Genomic DNA, 19,807 nt, shown 5'->3' with positions numbered 1-19,807 from the left:
GTTCCAGGATCCCATCCAGGAGACCACATTACATTTAGTTGTCATGTCTCCTGAGGTTCCTCTTGGCTGTGACAGTTCTTCAGACTTTCTTTGGTTTTGGTGACCTTGACAGTTTTGAGGAGGACTGTCCAGACATATTTCAGGATGCCCCTCTATTGGAATTTGATGTTTTTCTCATTATTAGAATGTGGTTATGGGATTGGGGAGGAAGACCACAGAGGTCAAGTGCTGTTTTCATCACATCATATTAGTAATCCATTCCATCGACACGATTTATGAGTGCTGATGTTTACCTTGATCAGGCAGTGTTTTCAGGTTTCTCCACTGAAAAGTTACTCTTGGGGATTCTGTAGACTGCTCCTCAATTGGGATTTGTGTGATGTTTTTCTCATGATTAGACTGGTGTTTGGGGGGAGGAACATCGCAGAAATAAAATGCCATTTTCATCGCATCATGATGTGTTTTTACCTCCAGCTCTATTTCTCTAAGAGGAGATATGCCCATTGTTGCAAATAAAGAGCTCACGTCTGGGTGGTTGGGTCTTCCCCACCAGAATGAGCACTTCTTAAGAGCAGGGGCCATGTTTAGCTCATCTGCAAATCTCCAGGGCACAGCCTGGACATTCTCCGAGTAAATGCTCAATGAATGTTTGAAAAGGGGAGAAGAAGGAGCGAAACTATGAAGCCAGTGGATAGAGCTTATCATCATTCATTCCATTCAACATATACCTATGGAGCATCTACTATGTCAGACGAGGTTCTACTTGCTGGAGATACAACAGTGAGCAAGTGAGACAAAAATCCCTGGATCTTATGCTCTGGTGGAGGGAGGTGAATTATAAACCAGTAAATCATTTTCTCAGCTGTGGCACTGTTGACATTTGGGGCCGGATCATTCTTTGCTGTGGGAGTCTGTCCTGTGCATTGCAGGATGTCGAGCAGCATCTCTGGCTTCAATCAACTAGATGCCAGGAGGTCCCCCCTTTCCAGTTGTGACCATCAAAAATGTCTCCAGACTTTGCCAAGGGTCACCCCTATTGAGAACTGCTGCAGTAAAGAAACAAATAAGATCAGTTTAGTCATTCAGTCATTCAACAGGTTTTCGTCGAGTGCACGCTGCATGCTCGGCACCATTCTCCGCACTGAAGATGAAAAGAGGGAAGCAGACAGTTCACCCTCACCTCACCCACGTGCCCGTTTTACAAAGAGGAAATTTCTTCTCATAGAGCTGAAATACACACGGCTAAGGAATGGCCACACTGGGCCACACTGAAGAGTCTTTTCTTCTCTGTCCACTCTGTGATGCATTTTCTTAACACAAAGACAGAACCACTGCCCCTGGGACAGAAGTGCCTGCCAGATTCTCAGCTTCTTTACTAATGAATTCAACAAGTCAACAAGTTCCTTTGCAATTCCCAGGCCTGTCTGGGCTCGCCTGTCCCTAACGAGCTCAGAGGCCTTGGTCTCCAGTGGCTACAGAGGCGAGAGCGAGGCCAATTACTCCAGTCCCTTCTGGCTCCTCCTGCTGCAGACCCCAGGCCCGCGTCACTGGCAGGCAGGGGACCTCTTCTGGGCACTGAGCATGTGAGCAGAGTCCTCATCCTTGGGGAGCCACCAGGAGATTCAACTTAATGAGGCTTTTCTTAGGCATATAAGTGTGGGCTGTTATGTTGAGCTAAATTGACTTGGGGCTAATAGAATTTTCCAACTTGTGTCAGCAGGTGAGAGCAATCTCGTGGGACACCAGGATCTTCAGAGAGAGGTTGGTTGGAATCAGCACCATTGTGTTTGTGTGTTCTTAATCAAGTTACTTCGCCTCTCTGTAGACATTAAACTTAATATTCAGCCCAGGTGGCAATGCTGAAGATGTGTACTCTCTAATTGCAGTGATTTCCTGAGTGAAGACACCCAGTCCTGTGGCCTTAATTGACATTGATAGGCCAACAACTCTCCCAAATTTATAACTCCAGCCAGGACCTCCCCAACCCCCAATCCCGTGTATCCCCTCTCTCACTCAGTTTCTCCACTTGAATGTCTAACAATCATCTCACAATTAACATAGTAAAGTAGAACCATGACTTTATGTCCCCAAATCTGCTCTTCCTACATTTTTTTCCAGCTCAATAAATGGCATCACTATCCATCCAGGTACTGAGACCAAAAGCTTGAAACTCATCCCCAACACTAAAGTGTGACAGTTAAAGTTATGGGGTCTCATGGCCGGGTTCAAATCCCAGCTTCCCCACTTACTCGCTCTGCAGCTTTGGACATAATTTCTCTGTGCCTCAGTTTCCTCATCTGTAAAACGGGAATATATTAGGACCTACCACAGGGCTATTGTGAGGGCCAAAGGGATGTGTGTGTGTAATCATATTTGTATATGATCACATATGTATATAATCACTTACATACATGTGACTGTGCATGACACAGAGTAAGCATGTGTTTGTTATTGTTATTGTTAGGTATTATATTACTATTATGTCATTGTATTATATTACTGTATTGTCATTATGTTATGTATTATGTATTGTATTACTGTTATATCTCCCACAACCCGTACACAACCATTGGCAAGAATTTCCAACTCTGTCGTCAAAATATATGTGTTTATGCCCACCCATCACCATCTCTGTTGTTACCATGCTAGTCCAAACCACTGTCGTCCTTGAGCAGATGCCAGCCAGAGCAGACCCCAGCCAGACCACCTACACTCCCTGGTTTCCCCCTCACCCCCTTCATGTTTAGTCTCTACACTGCAATAAGAGCGATCTTTAAAAAACATAATTCAGACCATGTCACACCCTCATCCAAGCCCTCCAGGGGTTTCTTATCCTGTTTACTAACCTACCCATACTCCTTGCCATGGCCACTGGGATCCACATGGTCTCCCCACCCATACTCCTCACCAAGGCCAATGGGACACATGTGGTCTCCCCACCCATACTCTCCACCAAGACCAATGGGACCCACGTGGTCTCCCCACCCATACTCCTCACCAAGGCCAATGGGACGCATGTGGTCTCCCCCACCACATTCCTCACCAAGGCCAATGGGACCCACGTGGTCTCCCCACCCATACTCCTCACCAAGGCCAATGGGACGCATGTGGTCTCCCCCACCACATTCCTCACCAAGGCCAATGGGACTCATGTGATCTCCCCACCCACACTCCTCACCAAGGCCAATGGGACCCACGTAGTCTCCCTACCCACACTCCTCACCAAGGCCAATGAGATCCATGTGGTCCCCCCACTCTGTACCTCTCCTCCTCCTCCTCTCCTGCCACTCCTCACCCTCCACTCTGCTCCAGTCGCATCAGGGCTTCCTTTCCAATGCTCAAACGTGCTGCCCGACCCAAAGACCTTTGCACGTGCTGTTCCATCTGCTTAAATGTTCTCTCCTCAGTTCACTGCACAGCTCATTCTGCCACTTACTTCAGGTCTCAAGTCAGTTGTCACCTCCTCATTAAGCAGTCTCTGACCAGCCTGAGCAAAGGAGTGCCCTGCTGTCTTTCTATGACGCTTGGCCTGCTTTATTTCTCTTCATACACTACCACCACCTGAAACTGGAAAATATATTCATATGTTTATTTGCTGTCTGATCCTGTAATAGAACATAATATCCATGATTTAAGAGATCTTAGATCTCTGATTTACAGTGGTCCTTACAGAAGTGTCTAGTACACAGAGGTAATCAAAAAGTATTTGATGGGCCAGCCCCGTGGCTTAGTGGTTAAGTGTGCGCGCTCTGCTACTGGCGGCCCGGGTTCGGATCCCGGACGCGCACCTACGCACTGCTTCTCCGGCCATGCTGAGGCCGCGTCCCACATACAGCAACTAGAAGGATGTGCAGCTATGACATACAACTATCTACTGGGGCTTTGGGGGAAAATAAATAAATAAATAAATAAATAAATATTAAAAAAATTTAAAAAGTATTTGATGAATGAGTCAATGATGTAAAAATAAAACAAATAAGTGATAAACGAAGTGTTATGAGTTTAACTATGCCTCCCCAAATTTATATGTTGAAAAGCTAACCCCCCACAACCTCAGAATGGGACCTTATTTGGAAATGGGGTCCTTGCAGATGTAATTAGTTAAGATGAGGTCATCCTGGAATAGGATGGGCCCCTAATCCGATATGAATGGTGTCCTTATAAAAATGGGCAATTTGGAGACAGCCACACACAGAGAGAAGAAGATGTGAAGAGACACAGGGACAAGACGGCTATCTACAAGTCAAGGAGAGGCCTGGGGGCCGGCCCTGTGGCGTAGCGGTTAAGTGTGTGCACTCTGCTGCTGGCGGCCTGGGTTCGGATCCCTGGGCGCACACCGAGGCACCGCTTGTCAGCCCATGCTGTGGCGGCATCCCACATAAAGTGGAGGAAGATGGGCACAGATGTTAGCCCAGGGCCAGTCTTCTTCAGCAAGAAGAGGAAGATTGGCATGGATGTTAGCTCAGGGCTGATTTTCCTCACAAAAAAAAAAAAAAATAGGAGAGAGGCCTGGAACAGATCCTTCCTTCAGACCCCTTAGAAGGAACCAGCCCTGCCCACACCTTCATCTTGGACTTCCAGCCTCCAGAACTGTGAGGAAATACTTTTCTGTTGTTTAACCCGTTCAGTGTGTGGTGCTTTGTTACAATAGCCCTAGAAAACTAAAGTACTAAGTAAGACGTTTTTTTAAATCGAATGTGTAAACTAATATGCAAGGAGTTCTTACAAATTTATAAGAGATCAAAATGCCAATAAAACGTGGACAAAGAAGGTGGAGGTAAAATTCACAAGAGAAATGCATATGGTCAAGGAATATTACATATATCACCAAATAGGAACTATGGTATTTCGAATAAATGTAAAGTAAAAATGAGGCAGCTAAACGCCACTGGGATTGGGATTGGATCTTGGGGGAGAAGAGGGAAATGAGTGAGAAAACTGGGGAAATCTGAATAAAGTCTGCAGTGTAGTGACTAATAATGGATTAACGTTAATCAGTTCCTTTTGGCAGATGCACGTGGTTATGTAAGTTGTAACATTAGGGGAAGCCAAGATGAGGTTATGGGAGAACTCTGTGCTATATTTGTAACAATTCTGTAAATGTAAAATTATTTCAAAATAGAAAGTTAGAACTTTCTTGAAGGACTCAGTAGTGGTGCATCGTGGCGAAGAGCCTCGGACTCTGGGGGCCAGACTGCCTGGACTCACGTCATCACCCTGTCAATTGCTAGCTGTGTAGTCCTGGACAAGTTACCTGGCCTCTCTGAGCCTCTATTTCCTCATCTTCAAAATAAGGATTAATAATAGTACTTAACTTATACGTTTGTTGTGAAGATTAAATTAGTTAATACAGATGAAGAACTCAGAACAGTTTCTGAAAATTAATAAACAGTAGATACATGCTTGCTAGAATTATTTTTATTTTTGCTGATGATATTGGCAAATGTTAAAAAATTGATAATGACCGTGGTTGGTGAGGATGTGGGTAAACAGGAACTCATTTGCACTGTTGGTGGGAAAGAAATGGGCGTTATTTTCTGAGGGGAAAGAGTGATCACTTTTATTAATATTTCACAGATTTTTTAATATATAATTTACATACCAGGAAGTTCACTCCTTTAAATTGTAGGGTTAAATGGGTTTTTAGTATATTTGCAGAGTTGTGCAAACCATCAACATAATCTAATTTTAAGTGTACAGTTTGGTGGTTTTTAGCATTTTCACAAAGTTGTGCAACCATCATCACTATCTGCTTCCAGAACATTTTCATCACACAAAAATGAAACTCTGTATCCATTAGCAGTCTCTCTCCATATCCCTCTCCTCACCTTTCCCTGCTCAGCACCTACCTTCTTTCACTATAGATTTGGACGTTTCCTAAAAACAAGATTCTACAATATGTGGTCTATTGTGTCTGCCTTCTTTTACCCAGCATGTTTTCCAAGTTCATCCGTGTTATAGAAGGCGTCACTCCTTCATTCCTCTTCACTGCATGGATACACCGCATTTTGTTTATAGTCATTTGCTTTGTTTTCATGCGCCTATTTTTAGCACAACGATCACACTTCTAGGGACCATCTAAAGTAGCTATCACATTTGCAATTAATTAATAAGGCTTGTACAACTTGCTTAATGTCCCTCTCTCTTGGGCTCTTCCTGCCATATCCCGAGCACCTATAGGAATTATCAGCGCCTAGTCGATGTTCACTTGTTGCCTTAAGCTCTATTTGTTCATTTTAGTTACTGCCTAGTATTCTATCATACGACTATGCATACACACACCGCACTAACATATACGTGTATACACACACACATAGATATATTCTAATATTGATAGACATTTGAATTGTTTCCATCTAGAGCCATTATGACCAGTGTAGCTATGAGAATTATTTAAGTTGTATCCAGGTACACAGACACATGCATTCCCCCAGAGTATATTGTTGTGAGTGCAATTTCTGCATCAGAGTGTCCGTGTATCAAGATCGTCAAACCTGAGAATGCTTAACTCCTTTTATTCCCTTCCAACCTAAATGTCATCACTATCTTGTGTTTTGAGTCTATCTTGGTTTTTTTGCAGACCTTGTCAGTCATTTTTATTACAGCTTTATATAATGTTTGTTCACACCTGGATACATACTTATCACCCTTCCTCCAACTCAGACCTTCCATCTTAAATTGCTTTCCTTCTGCCTGAAGTATATCCTTTAGAGTCTCTTCTAGCCTACTGGTGGCAAATTCTCGGTGTTTTTATCTGAAAATCTTTTTATTTTGCCCTCATTCTTGAGCAATGTTTTTTCTTGGTATATATCAAGTAGGTACAGTCTTCCAATACATTAAATAAATCATTCACTGTCTTTGACTTTCATTTTCGCTGTTAAGTTATTGGTCAGTCTAATTGCTGTTCCTTTGAAGGTGACCTTTTTCCTCTGGCTGGTTTTAAGATGATCTCTTTAACTTTGGTTTTTCTGAATTTTTATTATGATGTTTCTGGGTGTTGATTTCTTCTTTATCATGCTTGGGATGTGCTGAACTTCTCGAGTGTGCATATTGATATCTTTCATTGGTTCTGGAAAATTCTCAGCCATTTTTCCTTCAACTATTGCCTCAACCCCTGTATTAGTTGGGGTTTTTCTCTGAGCCAAGTCAAGTTCACTATAAAATTACGCATCACAACCCATTCTCTCTCTTTTCTCTTGGGACTTTAATCAATTGTGTCTTGGACTTTCTCACTGAAAACTTCACATCTCTTACTCTCTCTTTTGTATTTTTTTCACCTCTTTGTCTCTCTGTGCTGCATTATGCCTAATTTCTGCTAATATCACTTCCAGTTCATAATTCTACTTCTGGCTGTGTTCAATCTGCTGTCAAATAAACCTATTGACTTTGTATTCCCAGTTTTGTATTTTTTGTGTTTCTAGACACTCTGTCTGATTCTTTTTCAAACCATCTGTCACTTTTTATAGGTTCCTGTTTCCTGCAAATATTTCCCAACTTACTGATTATTTCTTCAAATATGGCAAACATAGTTGTCTGATCTGTAACTGATGATCCCAGTGTCTGAAGTTTCTGAGTCCATTTCTGCCGTGTGTTGGTTCTTCTCTGTTTCTGCTATGTGTTGTTTCTGCTGTGTGTTGGTTCTTCTGTGTTTCTGCTATGTGTTGTTTCTGCCGTGTGTTGGTTCTTCTGTGTTTCTGCTATGTGTTGTTTCTGCTGTGTGTTGGTTCTTCTGTGTTTCTGCTGTGTGTTGGTTCTTTCTCATGTTATCTTGCTTCTTTGTGTGCCTGGTTATCTTCGACTGCTCAGAAGTCATTGCCCTTGAAAAAAGTTATTTGTGAGTGTTCTCCCAAGGCACAAGAGGAATGTGCCCTCCTCCAGAGAGGTTTTGCTTTGCTCTAGCAGATGGTATGGTAGGCAGAATTCTTAGATGACTACAAATGACCCACACCTTTGTGTAATCCCCTCCCCTTGAGTTTAGGTGAAACATGAGATGTCACTCCCATAATTATGCCACATCACATGGCAAACAGAATTATGCAGATGTATTTGAGATCTCTAATCAGTTGACTCTGAGTTAATCAAAAGGGAGCTTATGCTAGATGGGCCTGGCCTAATCAAGTGAAATCCTTAAAAGAGACATATTCTCCTGGTGGCTGCAAAGAAAGAAGAAAACGGACATACTGCTTGTGAAGAGAGGTGACTTCTAGGAGCTGAGGGCCTCCGTCCTACAAATGCAAGGAACTGAATTCTGCACACAGGCTGAATGAGCTGGGAAGCTCAGATTTAGACCTGGTTCATCCTCATATGATTTATATGCATGCTATTGCAAAGTGCTCTTGAGCTTAGAAACCCCAGAACCACAGCTACATTTGGAGGCTCCAGAAAAAGAAGGGAAGAAGAAGCTAAATGTGGCGCCTGATGGTCTTCAGAAACTAGATTTTGAGGTAATATTTACAGACTTTTTTTAAGTTGTTGATATTTTGTGTGTATTATCACTTTTCAAACCCGTTATTCAGAATTCACGAAGAATAAGAGACCTAAAGCTAAACGAGGCTCTGAACTTCATCCTGCAGTTTGCGTCACAAGAGAATCTTTAAGAGCTACGAAACAATTCTTTTTCAACAGGAAGTGGCCAAATGTTAGGGACAAAATGTAAAGGCAGTTGCTACTGCTGTGGAATGGATTTGCTCCTCTGTGTATGAGACCAGGGAAAGAATTTCATAATTCAGCATTTGATTGGTGAGCATCTTTCAAAAAATCGCTGCATAATGACTCGAAACAAAGGGAAAACCTGGCCAAAAGGAGTGAGTTAATCGACACTTTTATTCATGCACAATTACTTTTGGATTTCATCGACTTTGAGTTGCCTTTTGAATAGTGCAGGAATGTTAAAAGATTACAGGACATGAAAAGGATGTTTTTGCAAAGAGAAAAAAAAAAGCATTATTTCTTTTCAACGTAATTCTCATGTCTTCATCAACAGAGCTGTCACAGCAGGCACTATCTTATTTTTTTACTCCTTTGAGCTAATGTGAACGTTATTTGTATCCATTTGTGAAATCTGTTACATTTTTACATTAGAACGCCAAAGTTGCCATAATAGTAATCTTTTGCAATTGAATGTGCACAAATAAAAAATAAAATAAAATTGAATGTGGAAAAAAACCCCTCTATTTTGTTAATTCTATAACTATTTTTCCCCATTTCTTATTTTAACAAAAACCATCCATTTTTAAAATTTCACAGACTTCATCTTTGGCTGAAGGGTATTGGCTACTCCTTGAAGTATCTTTTGCATGTTTTCCACATGAGAAGAGTCTCATCTTTAATGCTCTGTTACCAAATCTAAAATGGCAATATTTTTCTTAAGGATTAGAAATAAAAACATACATATAAACTCTAGGGAATCAGAATGTAACTTCGTAAATAAGGCAAAGCATCTTACGTTGCTAATTTAATACAATAGAGTATGTAGTGCGTACAATTTTGCATCCAACATCCTTCCTTCGATTTAATGTATTCTGATAACCAACGGATAATCTCAATCTAATTTAACATTTTGATGGAGGCAGTTAAATATGTTTTTAAAGCTAAGAAAGCTAGTTTTCAAAAGAGAAACATTCCACCCACAACTTGGACGTGAGAATGTGCTAGTGAGCAGTGGTGCTTCATATCTTACTTTCATACTTTGTGACTCTGCAAAGATTCTTTTACAAGAAACGGAGTGAGACTAGAGACTTTCATCCAAGGATGATACTCTGCATCACTGAGTCTTGGTCAAAGTTGACAGTGCTTCACTGTTGTGACGAGAACTTCCCACAACTTCCTCTTTTTTTATATACTTTTCTTCCAGCCTTATTGAGATACAATTGACATAGAACATTGTGTTAGTTTAAGGTGTGCAACATGATAATTTGATACATATACATGTATGTGTGATACAGGTGTATCAGGTGTATACGTGATGATTTGATATGTATATATTAGAAATTATTACAACAATAAGGTTAGTTAACACCTCATCACCTCTCATAATTATCTTTTTGTGTGTGCAGTAAGAACACTTAAAATCTCAGTCATGCGTGGCTTAACCGCAGGGAGATGTGCTGAGAAACGCGTCGTTAAGCGTTTTGGTCGTTGTGTGAACATCGTATACTTACACAAACCTACATGGTATAGCCTACTTATAACTGGAAGCCACAAACTTCCTCTTTGTCACAGTGTAATTATAGCACAGTCTCACTTGAACTTGAATTTTTAAAAATCAGTCTCTATATTTGCTTCACACAGAATTCTAATGGACTATTGCAACAAAAATAGCCAAATACCTATCAACAAACTAATACACTCAGGACTTATGAGGAGAAAATTATATTTTACTCTGAGACAAAAAAAGACACTCGAATCGATGAGATTCATTGAAAGGACATGGGGTACCTCTTCTCCCCAGAATGGCTGAGAATGTTGGATAACCAGCTGGGAAAACAGGAAGGAAAGGAGCTGAGGTAGACAGGTCCACAGGCAAAAATGACACCTTAGGGCAGCTTGGTGAGGACATCCCCGCTGCATCCTGGAAACCCCAGTGAGCCCCATGGCCGCCCCAGAAACTAGAGGGAATCAAAAAAGTGTGAAAATATAGAATAGCAGTTCTCAAACTTTTTTGGTCAAAACCCCTTTATAACTCTTAAAAAATACTAGTGACCCCAAAGAGCTTTTGTTATATAGGTTATATCTATCCATATTAACTATAGGAGAAACTAAAATTGAGAAGCTTTAAAAATACTTATCAAGTCATATAAGAATATCAACAATAAAGCCATTACATATTAACATAAATAGCATATTTTAAACAAGTAACTATATTTCCCAAAACAAAATACATTTAATGAGAAGAGTCACACTGTTTTATATATTTCTGGAAATTTCTTTAATGTCTGACTTAATAGAAGGCAGCTAGATATTCACATATCTGCTTCTGCATTCAATCTGTTGCAATAGGTTGATTCGTTGAAGTTTAAGAAGAAAGCCCAGCTTTATACACATTGTTGTTGGAAAAGGTAGAAGAAATTTAATAGTCTTTCTAGATAATTATGGATATCCTTCTTTGACACTATATTAACACTTATAAAATTGTAGTTAATTAATTGCACGTGGAATCTGAAACCACCTCACTGAAGGTTTATACTCTGTTACATTAAAATCCATTGGCCCATCTCTCTCTCTCTCTGAATGGATCTTTCACCAATGCTTGACTTTGCAACAGCATATGAGCACTGGTCATTTGGGAGAAAAAAAATTGGTTCATCAAGTCATGTAGATCCTCCAGATGTTAACATTTTTCATTATATAATTTCAAAAAAATCATGTTTGCCAATGTCACCATCTATCTCATCAGCAACACTCTAAGACTTTTGACCTTGAATATTCCCTGAAAGGGTCTTGGAGATATCCACGGGTCCCAAGGCCACATATTGAAAGCCACTGGAACAGAAGACTAGAACAAGAGAACAGAATAAAGAGCTCGGGAACAAACACAGGTGGATGCAGGAATCCCAGTCCATCCTTGTGTGGTAGGCGGCCTCCAACATGGCTCCCAAGGATGTCCACCTCTTGGCATTCACATCATTGTGTGATCCCCTCCCCTTGAGTGTGGGCTGGACCCAGGGACTTGCTAATAATAAATACAATAGAGCAAAAGTGAGGGGCTGTCACTAGCAAAATTAGGTTACAAGACACCCAGGCTTCCATACTGGGCACTCTCTCTTACTCTCCCATTCACTCTGAGGAAAGCAAGCTGCCATGTTGTGAGCCACTCCATGGAGAGGCCACATGGCCAGGAACTGAGGGTGGCCTCCAGCCAATGGCCAGAGAGGAACTGAGACCCTCAGCCAAGAGCCCAGGGGGAACTGAATCCTGCCAATAATCATGTAACTGATCTTGGAAGCACACCCTTCACCAGCCCTACCTTGATTTCAGCTTTATGAGAAACCATGAGCCCCTCTATTCAAGTTACTCCCAGATTCCTGAGCCACAGAAACCATAAGATAAACTGTGGTTGTCTTAAACCACTCAGCTTTGGAGTAATTTATTATGCAACAATAGATAACTAATACATCTTGGTTTTGTATTTGGGGGGAAAAACAGAATCGTTCTTTACACCACACATAAAAAGTAAATTTCAGATAGATTAAGGGATAAATGTACTATATAAAGCTTGGAAACACAAGGAGAAAATATAGGAGACTATTTTTGTAATGTCCATGTGGAAATTGCTACTTAAGAAAGATGTAAAACCTAGAAAGAAAACAATAAGCTGATATGACTATACAAATTGTTAAACTTCAATATGATAAAAACTACTCTAAAGAAAAATGTGTAAGTTGATACTCTGGGAAAAAATTTGTAAAAAGGATCAATACTCATAATATATAAAAAATTCCTACAAATCAATAGGGAAAATCAAATAGTACAATAGAAAACATTTTACGTACAAGCATTTCACAGAAGAATATATACAAATGGCCATACACAACAAAAGATCTCAGCCTCTCTAGAAATCATGGAAATGTAAATCAAAACAAAAATGAGATGATTTTTGACCATAAGATGGGCATAAATTTAAAACTGATATAACCAGTGTTGGCCAGTAAGAAAAAAATGATACTCATACACAACTGGTATACATTGATAAAGCTTGTTTATGCTGAGTTTGCATAATTAACCAGAATTAAAATGTGCGTTCCCTTCAATTTAGCAATTTCACTTTAATGGAACCTATTCTGTTCATCTATGTGAACAGAGTACATTTCGCCTTACGGCTAGATATAAGATCAAAACACAAAGATCAGTAACTTATGTGAATAGCAGGAATAATGAATTAGAAAATGTCACGGAAAATTAGATCCTATTCACAAGAGCCACAAAAACTCTAAGTTAATGAGAGAAAAAAAAGAAGTATCCAAAACTTACATGAAGAAAATTATTTTTAAAAAACTTTTCTGAAAGACAAAATAAGATGTCTGAGAAAGGTGCAAGGATGCTCATTGCAGAATTGATTGTCTTGGCAAAAAAAAAAAAAAATGTTGACAACAACCTAAAAGTCCACAAACGTGGAGAGGGCTATATTAATTTTTTATCCATAGTATGGGATACTCTGCAGCTGTCAAAAAGAATGACGTGTTTCTATGTGGGATCCCTATTTATGCAACAGAAATAACTCCAAGATTTGTTAAGCAAAAGATGCACGTAGCAGAAGGATGTTTCTCGATAGTAAATAGTATTGATAATGCTCAATAACACTGAGTATTATGGCTTTCAATATTGCCAGAACACTCTAGAAACATTGTAACCAAGCACACGGCTGATGCCCTGCTTGTCAAAGAGTCTTGTTCTCAAAACTTGGAGCCGCCATGGGACAGAAGTTCCCCAGAGGTGACCTTGGATGAATTCCCAAACAGATGAGAGAAAAACAGTCAAGAGGAGATGCTCTGGCTCAGAGCCAAGCCCAACCCAAATCAACAATGCTGGCCCACCCCCAGTGCTTTCCTCACCTGCGGCTTATACAAGGGCATTCATCCCAGAGGCTGCATCTTTATCACCTCAGCCCCTTGGAGGAACTGGCCCTCCACCAGCCCAGCTCAGCACCTTGAGGAGGTCTGGCCTCACCCGCTGCTCCGGGCAGCAGTGGGGGGAGCGGTCTGGACACTCACCAGGGAGGTCAGGCTTCTCCAAATTTCCGAGTGGCTTCCATCTCATACCTAGATGACTGGAGGCAGCAGAGCAGTGATTAAAACCTGTGGCTGTGGGGATAGCCAGCAAGGATTGAACCCCAGCACTGCCACTTACGAGCTGTGAGACCTTGGGCAAACTGCTTCACCTCTCTGTGCCTCGGTTTTTCTCTCTGTGAAATGGGGTTGATAAACAGTGCCTGCCTTCTAGAGTGGTGGGAGGATGAAGTGGTCGTATGAAAAGCGCTCAGGTCAGTGTCTGGCTCTCAGGAAGCGATATTTAAATGCTGGCTATCATTCTGCTGATGTAGCACAAAGAACTCAGATGAAGTCAGAGAGGTAATCTCAGTGCTATCGACATTTTGGGGCCAGATCATTCTTTGCTGTGTGGGGCTGTGCTGTGCATTGTAGGATGTTCAGCAGCATCCCTGGTCTCCACCCACTAGATGCCAGTAGCATCTTCCCCAGTCATGAGAACCAAAAATGTCTCCAGCCATTGCCGTGCATCCCCTGGGGGACACATAACCCTTGGTGGAGAACCACTCCTCTAAGTGAGCTCCCCATGAATGGAAGCATGCAAGCCAAGGCTATGAGACTGAAGGGTGGGAACAATATGCAAGACACTCAGGCTTTCGTGAAGAGGCAGTTCCTAAAACCTGATCCTACCCCAGAAGCAATGCTTCTGTGTCACTCATCAGCCAGGCTCATTTCTCCTGTTGGCTGATGGCTCGAAACCAGGGTCTCTGCTCCTCTCCACTGTTTAGGATTAAGATGTTTGTGGTATTCTACTTTACATCCATGAAGAGGTAATCCCACACAGTTCTGAGAAACATCCTCCCTCATCCATTTGGAGAAAATAATAAAGACACACGATGTCTTATGTAACAGGAACTGTTCTAAGAGATATGAACTTACTAACTTCATTTAACCCTCATGACAATCCCATGGCGGGGCGGTCATTGTTATTCCTGTGTGTTACAGATAAAGAAACCAAAGCACAGAGAGGTTAAGTAACTTGCCTAAGGTCACACAGCTAGTAAGCGGCAGGGCTGAGATTTGAACTCAGGCAGCCTCTCTCCAGACTCTATGCTGTACATAATGACACAACCTACCTCTTGGTTGTAAGTACTGACTCTGGTAATTTTCAAACTTATTTTTTCATGGCAGGATCCTGTCATCAAATGAAAGCTGAGCCGATAATCTGATAACAATTTAATAGATAAACATGGAACTGGCTCTAGCTGAAGGAAAGGGATCGGATCCCCACTAGACAGTCTCCCCATGCCTTGGTGGCCTCTGAGGGCTCTATGGAACAGTTCGGAAATGCTTTGCAAGCCCCTCAGTTTGCAGGCGAGAAAGCCGAAACAAGACTGATAATAATAACAAGCACAAGGGCTGATGGTTACATTTGAGTGTTGCATATCAGGCACGGGGCTGCACACATCAGTGCATAATCTCATTCCTTTCCAAATGATAGCATACATAAATGCCATATTTCTTTGTGTGTGTGTCAATTTTGAAAAATATATGAGTGAGAAGGAAAAGTATATCTAGAGAAGGCAAGATGAGTTGGTCAAGGTGTAAGGAATTTGATGCGAGGGAGAAGTCCCAAATCTGCAAACTGTATTCTGTGGGAACACTATAATTCCCTATGATGGTTACAGATGTTGCCACATTTCTTTTAATCAGCTCTTTTTGGAACTTCAATGCACATTTTAGCCTCTCCCTGAGCATAATATCTGAAAAGTTGTGAGTCTGAAGTTTTCTCTCCAGACACACATTAAAATAAATCGCAGCTAGACGATAAGTAATGTTCATCCATTCACCCCTTTAAACCATCTCGCATGGGTCCGTGTGTCCTGCTGAGGGAAATGCATTTACAAAGCTTCCCCCCGCCCAGGGTCTTGTGAGGGAGGAGAAGGGGAGAAACGGTGTTAGTTACGTGACTGTGTTGTTTTTTTCTCTTCACTTCGATGTGCAAAGGCTCCACATCTCCAGGATGCGGAGGGAGAATCCGGTAATAAAAGAAATAAAAGAAAGAGGGCAGAGGACGGAGGGAGGCTGTGGAATTAACAAATCACCACAAACGTAGTCTCTTAAAACAACACACTTCTTGTCTTACAATTTTAGAAATCTCAAGTCTGAAATGGATCTCACTGGGCTCGAGTCCAGGTGTAGGCAGGCCTGGTTCCTTCCGGAGGCTCCAGGGGAGAATCCCTGTCTTTGTCTTTTCTGGCTTCTCAAGAACACCGTATCCATCTGATCCCTGCTTCTGTCGTCACATCTCCTTCTCTGACTCTCCCGCCTCCCTTTTCCACCTTCTAAGAAGCCTAATGACTGCACCAGTTTCACCCAGTGTGTGTTTCCCAGGGCTGCCATGACAAAGTGCCACACTGAGTGGCTTAAAATAACAGAAATGTATTCTCTCACAGTTCTGGAGGCCAGAAGTCCGAGATCAAGGTGTCAGCAGGGCCATGCTCCCTCTGAAACCTGTGGGGGATTCCTTCCTTGCCTCTTCCTAGCTTCTGGTGGTTTGCCAGCCATCTCGGGCGTTCCTTGGCTTGCAGCTGCATGACCCACTCTGCCTTCATCACCACACGGCGTTGTCCCGCGTCTCTGTCTTCACACAGCCGTCTTCTTGTAAGGATACCAGCCACATTGGATTAGGGGCCCACGACCTTATCTTCACTAATTACGTCTTCAGTGACCCTATTCCAGATGAGGTTACATTCTGAGGTACTGGGGGTTAGGACTTCAACATGTCTTTTTCTGAGGGGGATGCAACTCAACTCATAACACCTGGATAATCCAGGATAATCTTCCCATCTCAAAATCCTTAACTTAACCACATTTGCATAGTCCCTTTTGCCACGTGAGTTCACATATTCACAGGTTTCAGGGATTAGGACATAGACATCTTTGGGGAGGGGACACTATTCTGCCTATAAAAGTGAGGTTATTTATGGTCCACAGGAGGCCACCAAGACTCAGCTGGGAGGGCCAGGCCAGCGCCCAGCTGCCAGGGGCTGTCGTCCCACAGCAATGCAAGTGGAAATGGCAAGGGGGTGATGGAGTGTGAAAAAAGAAAAGGGTGGTAATACTTTCCATTAAGAAGTTTAAAAATATGATTTCATTCCTATTTTATTACACAATCCCAGCAGCCCAGGGACCATGATGGAAAGGAAGATAAGAAACCACATATTTACAAAGAACCTGATAATGGCAATGGTCTACCTTTAATGAGAACTCGCCTCGTGCCAGTTCTTGTTTTAAGTACGTTCCTTTCATTATGGCATGTGACCCTCTCAGCACTACATGATCCCATTCTACAGAGGAGGAAACTGAGGCTCCGAGAGGTTAAGGTATCTGTCCAAGGTCACACAGAATCCAAACCTGGCTGTTTGGCTGCAAAAACATTCTTAAACACTAGTTCTATACTGTGTACCACCTCCTACACTAGATGCCAGGAAATAAAGAGATGGGTAAGAAATGGTCCCTGCACTCGGGTGGAGGGGGCTCACAGTCTAGCGGGAAATAGATTATTAGAAGACCCTGGGTTGTACTATAATTAAGATGCTATGGTATGTAGCAATATGCATGGTAAGACCAGGAGTCTTAAACTGGTGGCCCCATGTGATATGCACAGTGTTTTAAATTTGAAATAACTGCCAATATATAAAAGTCAGGAGTTTTCACATAAACAAAAAAAAAAAAAACCCTGGAATTCTGGCTTCTCTTGAAAAATTTCAGAGAATCTGACAATGTTTGGTCCACCAACAACAGTTGGCAAGAGTTTAGAGCAGCTGCCTCATTTGAACGGAATATCCATTTCTCCACAGTCCCCACGATTCCCTATCACTTACTCAGCTGGATTCACTAATTTGTGTATCTGTTGGGCCTCTGTAGGTATTTGAGTTTGAGATCTCCAGGAAAGACAAATAAAGCATGTGTGTTTAATGAAGAAATATTTGAGCATCCTTTCCAGACTCAGCTCACCCAACTTTATCTTTCCCTCCCAGGTCTTTGTTATTGTCGCAATATTCTCCTCATGCACTGCTCCTTGAGCATCCTCTGCAGTTTAGGAGCTTTTCCAAAGACAGAACATGACCAACCTCACGGCAGTATCTGTCTTCCTCCTCCGGGGCTTCTCGGCTGACCCTGAGTTACAGCTGCTCAGCGCTGCCGCCTTCCTTCTCATCTACCTGGCTGCGATTCTGGCGAACATCTCCATCATGGCCGCCGTGACACTCAACACCCGCCTGCACACGCCCATGTACTTCTTCCTCAAACACCTCTCCCTGGTGGATATCTGCTCCATAACCACTACTCTGCCCCGGGCCCTGGTGGCTACCATGGTGGGCTCTGTGGAGATTTCCCTCCCTGCATGCGCATCCCAGCTCTTTGCCTTTGTCTGCCTTGGGTCCACAGAGTGTTTTCTCATCACCTCCATGGCTTACGATCGTTGTCTGGCCATCTACAGGCCCCTGATGTATGGGAGAGCCATGAGCCCCCGGACTTGCCTCTCCCTGATGGTGGTAGCCTGGGGCAGCGGGATCATCTTCTCCACCTTCCACACAGCCAACACCTTCTCCCTGCCCTTCTGTGGCCCCAACACAATTGACCACTTCTTCTGCGACATCCCCCCACTCATGCACCTGGCCTGTGCCAACGCAGATGCCCATGAGGCTGCTGGATTTGCAGCCAGTGGCTGCATCATCATGAGCTGCTTTGCCCTCACCGTCCTGTCCTACATCCGCATCTTGGCCACGGTGGTCCAGATCCGCTCCTCGGCTGGCCGCTGGAAGGCCTTCTCCACGTGCTCTTCCCACCTGGCCACTGTGCTCCTGTTTTATGGCACCGGCAGCTCTGCCTACATGCAGCCCACCGCCCACTACTCCCCGCTGCAAGGGCGCATGGCTGCTGTCTTCTACTCCATCCTCACACCCACCCTGAACCCGCTTATCTACAGCTTGAGGAACAAGGACATGAAGGGAGCCCTGAGGAAGCTCTATCTTCAGGCGCCATCTTAGGACCTGGCATCTGGACATAGGAGGGACCCAGAAATCCACCATCACAGAACTTTCCTTGTGGTCACGGTGGAGGTGTTAATGCCTCCAGAGACCACCAGGAGCACACCGTAGCCCAAAAAGTTGGCAACAAAGTTGGATGACGTTGAGTCATACAGGGGACCCCAATAGATGTCCAGATAAAATGGAGACCTGTCCAATGTGCATTTAATTTAAGCAAATTGTACTACATGTACACAGAGGAAGCTAGAAAGAGAGGGAGCAGATAAGTTAAACAGTGGGGAGTCATTCCATCCAAGAGCCCCCTCAATGACCCTATTCCTGGAGTTGAGTCCAACAGGAGAGCCTTCTCAGTTCATCTCAGTTTCCACGTATCTCCCACAAGTGAGTGCACCTTGGCCTACTGAACATGGTTCTGATGTTGAGTGGTACACATTTTTCATCTCATATACGTCCTAAATGCAGGCCAATAACTCCATCAGAAGAAGAACCAACTATTACAGAATAAAAATAGGCCATATTGGACTGGCAGAGATATGGTCTTCATGTGGGGCCTTCCTAAGGGAACATCAAGGGTAATTTTGTCTGTCTGCAATGTCCACCTGATAGCACCATATTAGTTGGGTTTTGAGTTCAGCTGTTTTAAAGAGGCCAGATAACAGTGGCTTAAATAATACAGAAGGTTTATTTCTCTTCCGTGTAAACATCTGTGCTTGAAGGTGATCCTGGGTGTCTCTAAGCCACCAAGTCATCCTGAGACCAGGTTCCTCCTAGCTCGTTGCACTAGCATGCCCTAAGTTCTCCTTTTCCACACGGTAGGAGACAGCTCACTAGCACCTCATTCACAATCCAGCTGCAGGAAGGGAGACAGAAGAAGTAGAGGGCAAGCCATGTACAAGCCAGAAGCTGTACACATCACTTCTGCTGATATCCCATCGGCTAGCACTTAGTCACATGGCCACACTGACCTGCAAAGGAGGCTGGGAAATGTTGTCTCCAGCTAAGTTGCCATGTGCCCAGATAAAACTCCAGGGAGAAAGAGAGAACGTTATT

At 42.9% G+C, this 19,807-nt stretch overlaps 1 protein-coding gene across 1 annotated transcript; it reads left to right on the top strand.

Annotated features, from left to right (window-relative positions):
- The first annotated feature begins 17,830 nt into the window (after positions 1 to 17,830).
- LOC101400905 (olfactory receptor 10AG1-like) lies at positions 17,831 to 18,757 on the top strand. Its single transcript, XM_004439113.1, has one exon. It carries the CDS (start codon positions 17,831 to 17,833, stop codon positions 18,755 to 18,757), a length of 927 nt encoding a protein of 308 aa, XP_004439170.1.
- Positions 18,758 to 19,807: the final 1,050 nt, after the last annotated feature.

This window comes from Ceratotherium simum, chromosome 33, assembly GCF_057802395.1.
Source record: "Ceratotherium simum simum isolate JZ-2026a chromosome 33, ASM5780239v1, whole genome shotgun sequence".
NCBI classification, from domain to species: Eukaryota; Metazoa; Chordata; class Mammalia; order Perissodactyla; family Rhinocerotidae; genus Ceratotherium; species Ceratotherium simum.
This window is presented reverse-complemented; position numbering and strand designations above follow the sequence as displayed.